This window comes from Populus alba, chromosome 2, assembly GCF_005239225.2.
Source record: "Populus alba chromosome 2, ASM523922v2, whole genome shotgun sequence".
NCBI classification, from domain to species: Eukaryota; Viridiplantae; Streptophyta; class Magnoliopsida; order Malpighiales; family Salicaceae; genus Populus; species Populus alba.
The window spans coordinates 15409815-15428806 of NC_133285.1; the positions used below are offsets into that span (position 1 = coordinate 15409815).

Sequence of the window (18992 nt, forward strand, 5' to 3'; positions counted from 1 at the left end):
CAAAGTTAATAAAACTGTTCAAGATCCAATTTCATGTTGAGTGAATTAACTTTAGTTAATAACCATTGTTTTAAGAATTTTTTTTAAAAAATTAAAATAATATAGTTTTAGTTTTTTTAAGCCAAACCAAGGTTTTGATTGGGTCAAATAGATTTGATCAAATTAATTTTTATTTTGATTTAATTTAAAATTAGGACTCAAACTATGTTCTAGATTGATAGGTTATTGAATTGTTAAATTATATTTAATTATACTATTATAACTAAATAAAAAAAAATTATATGGACAACAACATGCTTTATCGAGATTATCTATATAGCATATGAACTAGGGGAAAGTTGTACTTGAATACCAATGCTATTTTTAATTCGGATTGGGTTAATGGATAAAAATGAAAAGCTTCAAAAATAAATGAGGTTATCTTCAAACCATAGAAAAATCAAATTTAAAGAGAGCTTTAATAGTGGTTATTCAGTATTGAAGAGATACTCCAATTTTATTTTATTTTTTTTAAAAAAAAAAAAAGGAAAGAAAAGAAAAGAAAAACAAAGAAAATAAAACTTTTCTAATTGAAAAACTTAAAACACTTGTTTATAATTTTTTCAACTTGAATACATGCCTTTTTTATCTATATCTAGGGATCAAATGGGTAACGATCGGTTTCATATCCTATATATTATTAACTAGATAGGAAATTTAAATATTTATAAAAATTATTCATTAAGTTTCGAGTATTCCAAAATGTATATATTATTTTACTATTTTTATTGATCAATAAAAATAAAATATTATGTATGTATGTGTATGCAAGTGCATGCATATGTTTTATATCAATATTAAGGTATGTTTGTGTGTGTGTTTGTGTGTATATATTGTACAAAAAAAAAAATATTCTACAAATATGTCTATATAATATAAATATATAGTTCAAGCTAGGTTCGGTCGGGTTTGACAATATTTATACCCTACCAATTATCCATCAAGTCCAAAATTTCTATCTATTTGAGTTGGTCAATCTCCATCAAGTTCGAATTAAATTCTTCTTTATCTATGTCTCAATTTGTAAGTTAATAAATATTTTTGATAAATTAAAAATAAAAGTAAATACTTTTGAGTATTAAATATGGTTGTATAGGAAGAAAACATCCATGTTTTATTTTAGGAAAAAATATTTAGAGCTAGTGGAAGAAAAAAAATAGAATAAGTTTTGTTTTTTATAAGATAGATCTGCCATGATTTCTATCAGTGGATTTGAGATTTAGGAATATTGTTTATTTTTTGAAACAGGTTGCATGTAATTAATTTCTAGTGGGTTTATTATAGTTTATTTGTGTATATTATAGATTTTGATGTAGGTGTTTTCTATCATAATTGATAAAACCCAACCTAGTATGGTGGGTTCATCTAAGATATTCCAGGATTTAAATTCTAATTTGAATTGAATTTTTAATTAAATTAAATTTAATATTAATTCAATAAAATTTCTAGTGGGTTTATTATAATTTATTTGTGTATATTATAGATTTTGATGGAGGTGTTTGTATCATAGTTGATAAAACCTAGGTGGGTTGATCTAAGATATTTAGGATTTAAATTCTAATTTGAACTGAATTTTTAATTGAATTAAATTAAATATTAATTCAATAAAATTTGTTGACTCCATCCAAAATTTATAAAGACAATATTATAGTTTTATTTTTTTTAAAAAAATCATTTAATAAAAATAACTCACATGTGATCAAACTCCTTTTGGAGTCAATTGTATCCGCTTCGTATAGCTTAATTAATTTCGTTTAAGATCAAATTTAATTTAATATTTTTCTGAATATTCTTAGCATAATATTCCTTATTTTTTTTAGACGTGGATGAATCTTATTGAATCATGCTATAATAATAATCACAAAAGGTTTTGAATTCGTATTGTAAACACTTAAACAATGCTATTCTAATGAAGGCCGAGGATGGCATATTTACAGTGTAGTCCTTATAATTTTAGTTTGTATAATCTAGTCCTTATAACAGAAAATGAAAAAAAATACCTCAACATATTTTCTAATTTATTAATTTTAAAAAATATTTTAATGCAAATATATTCCATTTCCTGATTTTCAATAAAAAAATTTAGAAATTAAATGAAAAAATAGAGATGAATTTTCTTCTCTTCTAGGTTTTTCTTCTCTTCTAGAAGAGAAGAAAAACTCTTCCTGAACGACTTGGGACGCCCTCGTATTAAAATATCAAAATCAAATAAAAAAAATAAAATCAAACCAAACTTCGTGGCGTTTTCCGAAAATAATAAAAAATTCAGAGGGTGGTTTTACCAGTAAATAAATAAACAAAACAAAAGCTACGGTACGCTATCTGCCTACCTTGAAGCTTTCTTCACCTCCAAGCGATAACGAAATTCTCCCTATTTCCTCTCTCGTCTTCGAAAATTCATCTCCGCTTCTGCTGCTACGAAACCTAGCTTCTCTCCCAGGGTTAGAGCTTATTTTTTTATTAGATGGGGCAACAATCATTGATCTACAGCTTCGTGGCTCGAGGCACGGTGATTTTGGCTGATTACACCGATTTCTCTGGTAACTTCGCGGGCATAGCCGCTCAGTGCCTCCAGAAACTTCCTGCAACTAACAACAAGTTCACTTACAACTGCGATGGCCACACCTTCAACTACCTCGTCGATAACGGCTTCAGTATCTCCCTCCCTCCCTCCCTCCCTCCGTTGATTAATTGATTTACCGCTCTTTATGATCTGATCTATACGTTTTGCTGTGATCTTTTTATGCCTTTGCGATTTTTCTAGATGATATTTGTTATTTATTTCATATAGTTATAGATGATGGCTACGAAAGGAAACATTTGAAAAAAAGAATATTTAATTTACTAAACTAGAATTTTCTTAGCTTTTAACGATGACATAGATAGTGATTATTGATGTTTTATGAGTATATAATATATCTTTTTATTTTATTTTAAGCTTTAGAATTGTAGAAATGGATGTACATAAGTGATGGATTTAATTAATAGCAATTAAAAGTTTCCAAACTAACGGTGGCATCTCGGAACTTTTGCAGCTTACTGTGTAGTTGCAGCGGAGTCTGTGGGGCGACAGATTCCGATTGCCTATCTCGAGAGAATCAAGGAGGATTTTACCAACAGATATGGTGGGGGGAAAGCTGCAATAGCGGTTGCTAATAGTCTGAAGAAGGAATTTGGGTAATTTTTCTTGTCATTTGTTTATTGGATGCAGTATCATGCTTGTAAAAAAAAAACAAAAAAGAATAAGAAGCAGTGTCTCCTTGACAATGACGAAAATAACACGAGAAACACAATAATTACAAGAACATAAAATTTTCAAAATAAAGGATCACTAAGAAACTTTAATTGCAATTTTGTTACTGATGTTTCTTTTCAGATACTTAAATAAACTTAAATGAACAAGGAAAGCAGAAAATTAAAAAAAAAAAAAAAGCTCTAATCTATAACAATAACTTCTAGGTGTCATTGAAGGTCTTTTGAGTTGCTATAAAAATTTTAACGCTAGGTATATAAGGCAATATTTATTTTTGTGATTGCACTGCTTTTGAAAATTTTTTAATTTTGTTTTAGTTTAAATTTTTTTTTGTGTTTTTGAATTATTTTGACGTCTTAATTTTAAAAATATATTTTTAAAAATAAAAACTTATATTATTTTAATATATATTCAAATAAAAATTAAAAAAATAATTTTTATTATAATTCCAAATACACTCTAAATAGAGCCTGCAAGATTTTCTAACAAAATTTCAGCCCCGTACGATGGTACCTATTAACATAAAAAGATCTCCTGCATCACTATGCTATAAATCTATTTGTTGTCACAAAGTTGTCGTTTTTGACTTAGGCCGAAGTTGAAGGAGCAGATGCAGTATTGTATGGACCATCCAGAGGAAGTCAGCAAGCTTGCCAAAGTAAAAGCTCAGGTTTCTGAAGTGAAAGGAGTTATGATGGAAAACATAGATAAGGTAAGGCATTCTTAATTCTTTTTTTATAACTACCAAAAGGGATTACGGAAGTTTCTATTTTTTTGTTTGGGGATTATGGTTTTACAGGGAAGATTCTGGTTTTATATAGTGCAGATCATAAAAAATAAGAACAGAGTTGTGGAGCTATCATGTTGATTAATGAAGTTCATTTCATATTGTATGGTCTTGTCATTTTCAGTTTAATTTGTTTTTACTGGGAAGATTCTAGTTACATTTCAGTATAGATCATAATAATTAAAAACTGATACATGGAGCTATGTTTAAGAGATTGAAGTTCATTTCTGCAGGTTCTTGATCGTGGAGTGAAAATTGAACTTCTGGTGGACAAAACAGAAAACCTTCACTCTCAGGTAAGCGGGTAGATTTATCTTTTCTTATTTTCCCCACAAAGCAAAATTGACCATCCCCTTGACCATACTGGGAATGGATGTAAATGGATGGATTTTAGTGTGCCAATGGCTTAATTACTGATTCAATTTCCTAGCTTCCAGCGAAGGAAAATGAAACTTACTCGGGTATGATATGTTTAGGCATTAGGCAACTTACCGAAGCTCATCTGCGAACATATAGTAATGAGATTGTAAAATATGCAGCTGTACGGTTTCTTTATACATCTAGTTATCATCTGCATCGAAGCATGGACTGGCATTAACATTTCAACACACAAGCAGAATCCATATTACAAAAAACATAAACATCGTTTGGTGGCTACTAGTCCTTCCATTCATTGCTAGCAAACTTACCCAGAATCAAAGGATTTCCATTCTAGGCTAGGCTTCGTTTTGCATTTGTGTTTATTGTACATAACTATGGTTTATGAATTGTATTTGATCATTGCTGTTGCCTTCTTTTTGTTGACCAATGAACGTGTCCTTTGTTGTGTTGTCCCAGGCACAAGATTTCAGGCAGCAGGGGACCCAGATAAAGAGGAAAATGTGGTGGCAGAACATGAAAATAAAGCTGATAGTGTTGGCGATCTTGATTGCCCTGATTTTCATCATAGTATTGTCAATTTGCGGTGGCTTCAAATGCTGAAGATGATCTACCTTCACTCTTTTGGGGGTTACACGTACCAGGTTCTGCTATATAGTTTTTGGCTTCAAATGACTGTATCATACGACAGTGCCTGTATAGTTTTTTTTTTTTTTGAATTATTTACAATTTCTTGACGTGTGCGGCCATTCCTTGTTATTCATTTACTACTCGATATGTTCTTGGTTAAACACAATGAATTTGATTACCTCAAGAAGTGGATAGTGGCAAAGTGGAGATGGCATCTTACCATATTTCCCATCCTTTTGGAGTTCTCTGAAATTCTTATGCTTTGAAAGACGTTCAAAACATGGGTGTTTCAAATTTTCCTGATTATTCAGTGTTACGCAGACCTGTTTGTTTACATGCAAAATAAATATTTTCAAAGATCTTGTTTAGGGATCATATTGTATTAGTTATTTTTTTCAGCTTATTGTGAAGAAAGCAAAAGAGAATTAAATCCAAAATCTACTAAAAATTCACCAATGTTTTCTCATTTATTTTATCTATTATAGTGAGAACCCAGAAAAACACTTTAAATGCCATAAAATTTACATGGCTAGTGAATATAAGTAGTTATAAACTTCATCACGGATTATGTGAAACCTAGTCTGAACTATGTTTTATTTTGGACTAGATTTTTTAAAACAAATTGAGTTGATTTATCTGAGTCGTGGGTTAATCCAAGTTAAATCGAGATAAAAAAAACTGTTAGGGACACAATCAAGAATCTTATACAATTTGGGGGCATAGCTGAGGCATGTCGAAATATCTTTGTAATACACTTCAATGCATTAGCCATGAACATCATTTTGAATATTCTTGAAAGTTCGCTTTTGTCAGAATTGCAAGAGTATCCAACACATTCAAAAAGAGGTTCCGTTCTCGCCGTACAAATTCTACGCCCTTCTGAAACAATAGTGAAAAGGCGCCAAATGTTCATGGTTATCAAGCACAGTGAAAAGAAAAACAAAAATCTGTTATCTATCAGCCTGACCTTCCCTAACCAGGCAGCATCACAAAACACCACAGGACTATTGATCTCTTCCAATAACTCCAAACTTTAGGTCTACAATGGCAGTAGGAACTCACAGATTGATTTCAATGTTATCTATCAGCCTGACCTTCCCAAACCAGGCAGCAATACAGAACACCACAGGACTACTGATCTCCTCCACTGCCTGCAAACTTTCTTGGTCTACAATCTGATAGAAAGAAACAACGCAATTAGAACGTAATGATTCGGATCAGATCGGATCAGATCGATATAACTAATAGTACAAGAAAACTCAGATTCCAATCAAGTCGAAACAATCTAACGTTCATGCATTTTATTCCACTCGTATTTAAACAGACAGTGTCACTGTATTATCATCAGTTTCAGAAATACCTGCTACTGTTGTTAAGAGAATAGAAGAAAAAAAATGTTCTGTTTTCAGATACATCAGAATCAAGTTCAAATTGCAGAGTTAGGGAACACAAACACTGCACCCCTCACCTCAGCGTAATCAATTCTTCCTCCAGCTTCACTTACTGCTTGGATAACTGAGTCTCTTAATTCTCTACAATTTATGTGGCCATTCTCTGCTGATGATTTAGCACCCAGCAATGACCTGCTTATGGACAAAGCCTGCACAAAGCATAAAAACACGTCTTGTTAGAGAATAATATAAATCATATCCTAGGACCTCATCTAATAGCTTAAGCTTTTGGGTTGAGATGATTCTTTGACATGGTATCAGAGCCTTGATAATCCAGTGGTCACGAGTTCGAATCTCACCATCCCCATTTATTTGATAAAAATTAAACACAAAGTAATGTGGGCCTGTGCAAGTTTCAAGCCCAAAGGGCTTTCACTTGAGGGGATGTGTTAGAGAATAATATAAATCATATTCTAAGACCTCACCTAACAGCTTAAGCTTTTGGGTTAAGATGGTTCTTTGACATGTCTGCTCTTTAAAAACTTCTCGCAAAAAATATGATCGAACCATTTCAGCTAATATGCATATGCAGAAGTAAAACATCTACTCTTAAAGTACATGTTGAAGCATCTGAATCTAACTTTTTTTTTTTTAATCAACTTACTAAGCAGCAAAAGGCCAGTGAGAGTTTTCTCCAGCAAAATGCAAATTTATTTGTGAGCGCTAAATCATCTATAATAGAAAGTAAGTGAAAGGGATTTTAACAATCAAAAGTATGCGACAGAGTTCTTGATGCTGGCAATTCTTTTCTTAACAAACAAAGGGATAGAGGTGATTTGAGTTTCCTCATGGTGAAAGTATGACTGCATGCAATAAGCAAATCTACTTCTATCGCAAATTGAAAATCAAAAGTTCCAAGGATCATTTGAAGAACCTTTCTCCTCTCTTCTGCAGAGAGGTGTACATTGCGAGAACTCATTGCAAGGCCATCATTATCGCGCAAGATCTCTGTACCTATTATTCTTATGGAAAAATCAAGATCACGAACCTGCAGGAAGTCAACCAAAAAATACACCATTTGATGAAAATGTCACAAAAAACAAGAAGGGTAGGTTAACCTTCCGAATTAAGAAACCAAACCAGGTGTTTCAGAAGTATTACAAGGTGAATACTGAAAAAACAGATCAACTTGAAAAGCAAACCAAGTCACTAATGCTGATGTAGGTTCTGAATACTAATATCTGTCAAAAGAGCAAGAAGAGAATCATGAACTCTGTCGATACTCTTATTTTTCTTTCTTGAACCGAGAGATCCATGAACTGGGATCCTAATTCAAGTTGAGATAGAGCCATAAAATCATTTTTACAGAGCATGATGACATTGACATGTGTTGTTTTGTTCTACCATCTAGTTACATGATACACATGAAGCATTGAGTTGATGCAAGATTGCATAACACATCCGAAACTTTCTCTATTATAAACCCTAACAGTGAACAATAGAATCTTTTGCATTAAGAAAAGGCCATTGTCCCACTCAAATGGGGCCCGTGAGAGAGAGTACATCATCATCCTGTGCTCAAACACATGAAATATTTGAAAAGATTATTGAGAAACGCACATGTACTTGAGACAACATTTCACAATCTTTGTCAGCAACAAGCAAATTTTTCTTGCAAACTAATATTTTCAATCGATTCACCAAAGTTTACTTCTTTTCTGAGAAACGTGAAGGATTCCTGTCTCTTATTCAATCAAAAGAAAACCAATGGACAAAAAAAAGGAAGAGTCTTACCATTCTTTGAACAATTCTCCACTGCTGGTAATCCTTCTTACCGAAAACAGCAACATCAGGCTCGACGATATTAAACAATTTAGTGACAACAGTAGCAACTCCTCTAAAGAACACAGGCCTACTCTTCCCACACAAACCGTTTTCCAATTTCTCCACTCTCACCCATGTTTCATGCCCCATCCCCGACTCCTCCAAACATGACACCACCTCCCCTTTACCCTCTAAATTCTTGCAAGCACCCTTATCATTCTTATTTCTTTTCGTGTCATTTTCGTAGTCATAAAGATTATGGGGGTGGAAAACAACATCAACACCGCCGGGAACAGACATGAGCTTGCTAATATCACCATGGAAGTCAGATGGGTATGTGGAAAGATCCTCAGAGGGAGCGAACTGGCCTGGGTTCACATAGATTGAGACGACAGTGAGGTTGGTGAGCTTTAGAGCCTCGTTGACGAGTGATATGTGGCCTTGATGAAGGTAACCCATTGTAGGCACAAGGCCAATGCTCTTGCCTTGAGATCTCATAGTTCTTGACCATTTCCTCATCTGCTCTTTGTCTGTTATTATCAAAGGCTCTTTCTTTGACGCTTCCATCGGACAAACTATCAGGGATTGTGAATATTTCAGCGGTGGAGATTCAGATAGAAAGACTTGAAGGGATGAGTTTTGGCAACTGGCATGGCTATGTCAGAGGAATATTGGTATTAAGATTGCAACCTGCAAGTGGCGGTTTGGTTCTTTCTGTTGATCTATTTTTTTAGTTAAAAGAAAGTGACTTTCCATAGCCTAATGGTGTTTGGTGGTTTGCTGGGTGCAAAAGTCCATGATTTTAAGCACATGGTTGATCGAATTGTTTAGCTCCCTCCACCCATGCCAACATCCTCTGTATCTAGTCCTGTTAACTACATAACATGGGTGTTAAAAAAAATTGATTCAATAGTGATACTTGTACTATTAGAGTGAATATTATAAATGATAATAAATTAAAAAAATCTAAAATATAAATATTACAGGTTAGGTGAAATAAATATCCATTTATAAAAATTAGCAATATAAATTCAATCAATTGATGTTTATATAATTGTTGTATTTATAAAAACAATTAGCCCAGTCCAATTATATTCCAGCTCACTTGGGTAAAAAAAATTAAATAACATAGATTTATAATTAATTTATAAATATAATAAATTAGATTCAATATAATTCTTGTATTCAAATCCAACCAAACCATATCCATCAATACCCCTAGTACATGAACATAATAATGAATTTGTCTGATGCAATATCCTTTAATGGTCCATACAACTCATTATTGTTTGATAATATAGTAGCAGTTGTTTTTTAAAATATTTTTTCACTTGAAAATATATTAAAATATTTTTTTAAAATTTTTTTATAAAAAATTATTTTTAAAATACAAAAATAATCATACTTTTACTTCTAGTTATGTGATTTTTATCTGAGTATAAGTCTAATAAGATCAAACAAGTTCACATAGTTTGGGCTGAAATTTTAGAAGAATGTTTTACATTCCATAAGAAGCCATCATACATGCCCAAATCAAGTTTAGAAATTGCTATTGGAATTTTCTTTTATTTTTCATAGCTATTTTACTTTTCTTGTTTTTATTTAGATGTTCTAATGTTAGGTCTTTTCTCCCTATAAATGTAACACCCTGAGTGAACTTTGAAATTAATAATAAAACTAAAATAAAAAGATAAAAAAAATTATGAAAAATTATGTAGATTTTATCTTTATGAGCAATAAAATAATTTTATTCCTCCGGAAGTAAAGTAAAACCTCTTTTTTTAAAAAAATTAATTTAATCCAATAGAACTGTTTAATTTATATTTCAAAACAGCGTGCAAATCAATGTAAAATACTCGAATTTTTCTTTCCCGGACTTACTAACCGGGAGTGCAAATATTCTAGTCATCTTCAAGGACAAATAAATAGTTTTGATTGACAAATTTAATCCTTGACTCTTAACGACCGTGCATTGTGGCTGCCCGTTGAGAATCTGGATGATAAAATCAATATAAACTAAGAAGCCGCCTCTCTCGGTCAAATGTTCAAGCTCAAATAAAATCAAAACACTGCCCCCGCCGCGCCGCCGCCGCCGCCTCGATCAAGAAGTTGAGAAATTGGCTTTGCCCAAATATCTAAACTGATCCCATCTTTTTTTTATTACTTACAATGAATTATCATTTTCGTAATTGTTATAGAAACAACATGAACATGAACACCTCATTCACAGCTTTTTAAATTCCTGTTGTAGAAGTGTACTTATATTTGTTTTTTTAAAATATTTTTTTATATTGAAATGTATTAAAATAATATTTTTTTTATTTTTTAAAAATTATTTTTAAGATTAATACATCAAAACGATTCAAAAATATATAATAATAATAATAATTTTTAACAAACTTTTTTTTAAAATTTAAATACAACCATATTTCCAAATGATTCTTTAAAACACGCACAACAAAAAAAATTATTAAGTACAAAATAATATTTGGTTACCATTTGAAATAAAAAAAACAAGGATCGTGTATAAAAATATATATATTTTAAAAATACATTTCAGAAACAATTTTATTTTTATTTTTTTTTTTTCAACCAAATACTTTTTTTTATTTGGTTATCCTACATTGAAAAAGAAAAAGAAAAAAAAAAAAAGGCTACCTAAATATACAAAATTAACAAGTCAACTGGTCCCTAAATGAAGAGATTTCTTCAAAGATTGGAAGCCTTTTGGATCTAGATGGGGCCCATTCACTCATCAATTTCTCTAGCCCTTTCACAAAATCATCATCCTCATCAAGATTAAAGCCCAGAATATCCGTTAACTCGTCGGGGGTCTCCCTTGATTTCACTTCCATCAACAATTCCTCGGCCCGTGATCTTGACTTAACGTCACCGGAACCGGGAAGTCTTCCCTGCGAGACATCGAGGAGAACAGAACGAGCCTCGTCGTATCGAGCTTGCTTGATCAAGCAGAGGGCTAGGTTACAGGCCTTGTTAGCATCTGGGTCAATCATCTGGGCCTTTTGATACACTACCTCGGCTGCTATGAAGTTCGACTTTTGCATATAGGCCCAGCCCAAGTTTCCCTGCGCACACAGAAAGCATCCCTTAAAGCATCTATCTATTTCCACTTTAATACCGATAATAATAAGTAATCTTACCTCACCTTATAAGTGTTTATAAGATGTTTTTTAAAATATTTTATTTTAAATAATATTTTTTTTATTTTAAATATTAATATTTATAAATAATAATAATAATATTTGATGATATCATTGTGTTTAAATATATTTTAAAAATTCATTTAATTTTAAAAAATATTAAATTAATATTTTTTCAGTGTATATTGATTTTAAAAATAAAAAAGATCTAAATAAAGTTATTTTGATAATTTAAAATAATAATAATAATAATTTAAATTTTTTTAAAAAAAAAAAAATCAAATACATCAATAAGAAAGATTTAATGTTATCATTTATTTTTATGCTTGAAATTGTGTTAAAATATTAATTTTAAAAAATATTAAAGTAATATTTTTTTCAATGTTTTTTTAATGATTTTGATATGTTGATTTTAAAAATAGAAAAATCTAAATAAAGTTATTTTGATATGGTTTTAAAGGAAAAAATGTATTTGAAAAGCATCAATGATTAATAAAAAAAACTACTTGATTTATTTTATATTAAAATTAACCAAACAACATATCAAAGATTAATAATAATAATAAAAAAAAAACATCCATTATATAATTAAATAATAACAAGATGGAAACTAATTGAGTTGAAAAAACCTGTATAATCAAGAGCTAAATGAAAGCTGGGAACCTATAAAATATAAAGCACAATAATAAATAAATAAATAATTAAACAGACACCATACCAGCAACCTGGAGGTCTCTTGCTTAACAGAAACTTGGAACTTCTTTCCATGGGAGCGTGCAGTTTTTGTGGGTTTGCCATTGAATGCCTCTCCTTGGTATATTGATCTTAGCTTCCTTTTTATCAACTCTATCTGCTCCTCTACTTTCCCACATTTCTGCAAAGAAAATTATATTCAGATCAACCTTAAAATGATACCATTTTATTTTTTAATGAAAGAATGCTGTTTTAAAAATAAAAAATAAAATTGACCTTATTCAAATCTTACTTGAATTTTACTATGTTAACTAGATCAATAAATTACCAATAACCAGTCAAGCTAATTCAGATTTGATATCTGTATTATGGAGCACTGAGAATGTGATAGTAAGTTGTTTTTTAAAATATTTTTCGATTAAAAATACATTAAAATAATATTTAAGATTTATATTTGACATTAATATTATAAAAAAAATTTCAAAAACATAAAATAAAATTAATTTTAAAAACAAAAATAAAATTATGATCAATTCCTGTTCAGACCGCACTTGCAAAATGGATCTTAATCTAAACTTAGTCTCATTTCTTTATGATAAAAAAAACAATGAAATCTATAAGAAAAATACTTGAAAAATCAAATTATAAATTTGCAAAATGGGTAATTTTTCGTGCGAATTAATATCTTACATGATGATTGAACTTAGGACATTGGTATGAAATTAAGAGTATACCTTGTACAAGTCAATAAGAACGTTATCAAGTGATTCCTGGGCTTGCTTTGAGCAACGGCCTCTGAAAGACTTGACAGCTTCAATGGCTTCTTCAGTTCTGTCTATTTGCTTCATGACGACAGCCATGTCTTTTAGGGCACTATCCACTTTGTCTCCTGCATTTATCGCCTTCCAGAACCAAACTATGGCCGCTTCTGGGTCCTTTTGTACCAGCTGAAATATTTACATTTTAATTAAATCAATATGCTGCTTTTGAAAATGTTTTTGAAAACAATTTTTTTAAAATATTTTAAGTTAATTTCTTTAGATTGTTTAATAGGCTGGTATTAAAAATAATTTTTTAAAAAATCAAAAAATATTATTTTAATATATTTATAAATAAAAATCTTTCAAAAAGTAATTATCATCACTATTAAATTAAAATCACGACTGAAGCTAGTTAATATATGTGTGTACATTGCAGAAATTCAACTCGATTGATTTAAACAAATAATTTTTTTTAAAAAAAATATTTTATTTAAAACAATGTTCTTAATTTTGTTATCCAATTTATTTAAACAACAATGTATTTCTTTCTTTATTTTTTTTCCCAAAAAGAAACTCAAGGCATCAAATATCTCACAATGAGACAATATTATTTCTTAAGATGAAATTAAACCACTTATTCGTTATTTTTTATCTACTTTAATTAACAAAAAAGGAGTGAACACTTAATTAAGACTATTAATATCAATTAATTAGATTGCTCTCAAATTAAATTTGAAGGAGAAGCAAGGGAAATTAACCTATCATGAAACAAAACAACTCCAAATTAAGAACAAAACATCAAGCTTAATTATCATGAAGAGTTTTCATAATTTCATCTATGTATTGATGGACCACCTAAGCTAGTTAGCTAGACTCTGCATAGGATCCACTCTTTATCTTAAAAAAAAAAAATTCAAAAAATTAACTATAATACATTGACTTTAAAAAAAAATTCTTTTATAGCAAATCATTTATTAAAAAAAATAAATAAACACACAAAAAAAAAAAAAATTTAATAGTAACATGATCTCAAGTATCTATTCATTATATATTCACAATAATCGATCTTATTATTGCTATCCATAATGGAAAGCAACATTGACCTATTTATATAACAGATCATATGATATGATGAGTTATAAATTAGGAAAATTTGCATCTACTCTTAATTTTTTCCGGGGATATTAGCATTTTTATCAAATGGTATATATGTAAAACAAGTTTGGAAAGTCTTATATAAAATCATAAAACAATAGCAGAAAAATCAATTAACTAAATAATTAGTATTCAGTGATATTAAACATCATAAGATTTTCTGTACCGTTTGATTAATTTTAGTTTGAAATTTTGTGGTTTTATACATGTGAGGAAGAAGGTCTAGAATTACAATCAAAAGAGTTGTAGTGTTGAAGCTAATTACTTGTGATAATTAAGACTTGATTAGCTAACCCATTTATTACCTCTTAATGATTATCATAATTATCATTGGATTAATGGGTAATTAATGGAAAAAGAACAGCTAGCTAGTCAACCATAACAGTGCAAAATGCTTATCACGAATATATATACAGTAAATCACTGGAACAATTTAAAAAGCTAATGTTTTGAATCTAGCTAGCTAGGGTTCCAAGCTGAGTAGATGGAGTCGAGGTCATGGGTTGTAAAGAGCTTCATCGATCTGCATGGATGTATGAGGGAAAGAGCAGTATGAATATGGGAAGGTGGGAATTAACAGACCTGAGCATGCTTGGCTTTAACATAAGGGCCATCACCAGCAGGAACCTTGTGAATAACATGGAACAGATCCTTCTCTTTCTTACCACCATTAGCACTGCACTTTCTTGAGCTTCCTCCTCCTGCTGCTGCTGCTTCCATGTCCTCTTTCACACCTTCACACGCTACTAAACTACACGCGCTTCGATCATATGACAATGTTAGAGAACCGGAGGTCGGTTTCTTTCTCTAGAGATCGAGCAGACTGTCACATAGAAAGTGGGTCCGAATATATATGTACGAGAAAGGAGGTCTGGAATGAATGTAGACGTCTTTATGGATGTATGCTGGCCAACTTCATTTCACAGACAAAATCTTTCTACATTGATCGCGTGTCGTTTTGTGGTTCATTGGTTGCTATCCTCTCTCTCCCCCCCTCGCCTTACTCTCCTCAATAGACTTTTCTCAATCATATATATCTTCTTACAAGGTCTTATCTCAATCACGTTTGTTTAATCAAGCCTTCCCCGGTTTGATTTGATAAGTTGAATCTGAAAATTTATTATCTAGAATCGGATTAAACCGTGTTTTAAATTTAACTAGAAGAGATATTGTTTAATGAAGTTCACTTAATTTGATCAAGTTTTTAATAATTTGTTTCGTAAACCTCTAAATAAAATACATGAAATTAATAATAAAAACTATTATCTTAAATGAGTAAATTGAGTATTGGAATTAAAAATATGGTTTTGAATTTTGGGAATTTGATAGATAGTGTGGTTTTAGTTTAGAAAGTAAAAGTACGAAAATCATGGAAAAATAAAAGACAATTAAAAGCAAATAAAAATCAAATCAAAGAGATAAAAAGCGAAAGCGATGTTCTAGTATAAAGTTTAATGAAATTTGACGTGATCAGCTTAAACTTGGTATAAAAAATGCATCTAAATGTAGAAAATATAACCCGACAAGCATAAAAGGTACAATGTGAACCCATAACCCAAAAAATTGACAAACTAGTGATTATTATGGAGATTTTTTATATATAAATGTGAGGTGAAAATACTTAGAAAAGTAATTTGGAATCTTTAAACAAATTAATGTATGGTTTTATGCACGAATAACTTTGACCGCCGATTTAAACTTGCGTACAATCATGCAGTTTAAACCCGTAAATGGATGAAATTTGAGGAACAAATCTATTATAAATTTGGATAAGTCCCTAATGAATCAGTTTGTAAATACTGATGATTTAACTAGATAAAATAATACATAAATTCAGATTTTGGTGTAAAAACTACATGCCGGCTAGTTTCACGCTATCAAGAATAACTCTCAATCTGACCATTATATCAAGTTATAATTTTAAAAGTAACCTCCTAACATGTCACTATAACCCGAGTTAAAATTTTAAATTAATCGGAGTCCAAAAAAACCTCGTAATGATGCTGGAGTTAAGAGTAAAATAACATATAGACAGTAAATAAGGGTAAAATTAGAGTTTAACTAGAAACTCTTCTCTTCCCCTTTAAAAGCTGACGTGAAACTATAAAGGGAGGGAGGAAGACCAAGAGTCTTCATCTTCTTTTTTTTTTTTAATTTCTTCTTCATCTCTCTTGAGAGATAATGTGAAGGGGTGTTAAAGAAAGATTGGAGGGAGATGAGACATACATGAAGGTTGAAAAAAAGATTCGGGAGAAAGGAAGAGATACATAAAGAGAGACGACTAGAGATAAAGAAAAAGCGAGAAGCTTGGAGGAGGAAGGAGAAATTGAAAACATTGATTTGCAAAGGAAAGGAATTTCAAATGCATCTTTAAACCCTAATGCTCTTATTAATTTAAGTAGTTAGTATGTTAGTGTAGAATTTCAATTTTTTACCTAATTAGGGTTCTTAAATGATTTTGAGGGAATTACAAATTACTAGTGAAATCATATAAATAGGCTAGAATAACTCAAGAATTATATGAAATCACTTGTTATTGAAGTAGGAAGCTTGTTAAATTAATGGGCAAAAGGGTCAACCAAGTAAGAAAGAATGGAAGGATGAATTTAAGTGGGTTTAATCTTTATAATTGAGTATAATTATGTATTGTAGCATAATTCATATAATTATTGAAATTGAATATTATTGAATGATGCATGTACTTTGATGAAGGAATGTTGTGATCACATAGTTATAATGTTAAATTTTAATATAATTGGGTTGTCATCTATAAGATATACAATGAGTGATAAGTTAAGGGAAATTAAAATAAATTATAAAGAAAGAAAACTTGATATTTTGTTAAGTCAAGGGTTGGCCATACGGAGATGAAAATGTGAAGTTGTAGAATCAAGTGAAATGTTTTCCTATTCATATGTGTTTAGCAATGTGTTGATACATCGATGTTGTTCAATGAATTTAAGTATTTTATATAGTCAAAGTTGAATCTTTATTATATTTTGAATTAGGATTTTATGATGAATGGATGAGATAAATAAATTATGGTTATATTTGGTTTGTGAAATGTATAATGAATATTGATAATGTGTTATGATTTTGACATAAATGAGTATTGTCACAACCCAAATCTCTAGTCCATGACTGGCAAAGCAGAAGTGGTGTCAAAGGGATGCCTCACCTACGTTAAGTCTCAAAACGAACATATCAAAAGAATAAGTCATTTAAAAATACAAAGTATTTCATAATCTTCAGAAATATTATATTATTCAAAACTAATGAAACCAAATGATACTTCAAAACTTCTCATCAGTAATTAAAACAAAAACAATAATTCATAATACTCATGACATTGTCAAAATCCAAACTTAATTAAAACAAGGTAATAGTAGAGCATTTATGACATCAAATAAAAACTAAAAGAAAAGCCTCGTGAAATAACCAAGGCATATCGACCAAAATTGAAAAAGCAGGAACACTCAACAAAGTCCATCTACTAACAGAAACCAAGAACCTGAAATAATATTAAAAATAAAGGGTGAGTTCAACCAACTCAATGAGAGAATAATATTTAATATACATTTTACATATTAATGATTTGCAAATTGATTTATCTTGATATACATATACATATTAAGCATATTATTATATAGTGGAATACATATTAGAGATCAGATGATACCTGAAGGTGACTAGATGACACCCGAAGGTGACCACCGTTAAAGAATCAGTCACCACAGGCTAATGTCTCTCTCACCAACTAGGTATACAGAATATTATATGCACATAGGCTAACTACTTCCCTTTAGCATGTACTTACTGACAAGTCCTATATCAAGGCATAATAAATATTCATAGAATTATCAAAGCAATATATATCATATTGAATAGAATTTAGTTCAACAGAATGTGAGTGCAAATTCAAGAATAGATGAGTACTTGTAAAATAAAACAATATATATAAATATTCAAGAAATTAACTAGTTGTACTCATCATATAATCAATATACATAATTATATATATTACATGTTTATTAAAAATTATCTCACTCACCTATAAAATATAGAATTAAAAGGAATATCATATGAAAGTTTCGAAAATCCCATTAAAGATTGTTAGGAGAACCTACAAAAATATATATGAAATATACTAAAAAAACAACACAATTTAAGGATTCCAATGCATAAAAGAAAACCAAGTTTAGTCTCCTAGTTTTAGGGACTGAAACAACAATTTTCCAAAACAGGGACCAAAATGTAATTTTATCAAAATTGGAGGACCAAATTGTAAGTACATAACCTTACTGAAATTTCACCCATAAACCATCCTCAATTCTGTCCAGAATGAACCAGGGACCGAACTGTAATTTTTTAAAATTCCAAGGACTAAAATGTAAATTCCCAAGATTGAGGGACCAAACTGAAAATATTCCAAATCAGTTATCAAACTGAGATTCATCATCCTTAACCTCATAATAACACTGACCAGAATTTCAAAATACATTTAGGGGTCAAATTATAATTTTTCTAAAGTTTAGGGACTAAAATGTAAATTTCATAAATCAAGGACCAAATAAAAATTCATTATATTCAGCCTCAAGATTCTTTATTTCTAACAACACAACAAAATCAATCACTTAAACTTAAATCCTAATCTCTTAACAACATAAAATTTAATTTCTTATAAACCCCAATCTCTTCTTTAATCCTTCCATATTCAAACCATAATTGAAAGTAACATGAGAGAGAACCACTTACTTGCTACTTCCAACTTTCTTGAACTCAAAAACTCAAGATCAAAAACTAAAATTCTTGATTTGAGAAAGGGAGGGTTCCGACAGCCACAAGAATTAGAAGAGAGAAAATAATTCTCTTGTAACTTTTCTTTATATACCTAGGTTAACATATGTTGGGTTTGGGCCG

At 30.3% G+C, this 18992-nt stretch overlaps 3 protein-coding genes across 3 annotated transcripts; 1 reads left to right on the forward strand and 2 right to left on the reverse strand.

The window, feature by feature from the left end:
- Positions 1 to 2317: 2317 nt before the first annotated feature.
- On the forward strand, positions 2318 to 5320 carry LOC118049873 (vesicle-associated membrane protein 722). The gene is made up of 5 exons (XM_035060015.2): positions 2318 to 2693; positions 3075 to 3216; positions 3884 to 4004; positions 4313 to 4375; positions 4917 to 5320. The coding sequence occupies exons 1-5, from the start codon at positions 2504 to 2506 to the stop codon at positions 5058 to 5060; spliced, it is 660 nt and encodes a 219-aa protein (XP_034915906.1). The 5' UTR covers positions 2318 to 2503; the 3' UTR covers positions 5061 to 5320.
- Positions 5321 to 5851: 531 nt separating this feature from the next.
- On the reverse strand, positions 5852 to 9150 carry LOC118049872 (pantoate--beta-alanine ligase). Its single transcript, XM_035060014.2, has 4 exons — positions 8273 to 9150; positions 7413 to 7526; positions 6556 to 6687; positions 5852 to 6262 (listed from the first exon to the last, which is right to left on the reverse strand). Exons 1-4 carry the CDS (start codon positions 8867 to 8869, stop codon positions 6146 to 6148), a joined length of 960 nt encoding a protein of 319 aa, XP_034915905.1. The 5' UTR covers positions 8870 to 9150; the 3' UTR covers positions 5852 to 6145.
- Positions 9151 to 10856: 1706 nt separating this feature from the next.
- Positions 10857 to 14906, reverse strand: LOC118049871 (protein SULFUR DEFICIENCY-INDUCED 1). The gene is made up of 4 exons (XM_035060013.2): positions 14655 to 14906; positions 12891 to 13103; positions 12182 to 12337; positions 10857 to 11388 (listed from the first exon to the last, which is right to left on the reverse strand). Exons 1-4 carry the CDS (start codon positions 14790 to 14792, stop codon positions 10975 to 10977), a joined length of 921 nt encoding a protein of 306 aa, XP_034915904.1. The 5' UTR covers positions 14793 to 14906; the 3' UTR covers positions 10857 to 10974.
- Positions 14907 to 18992: the final 4086 nt, after the last annotated feature.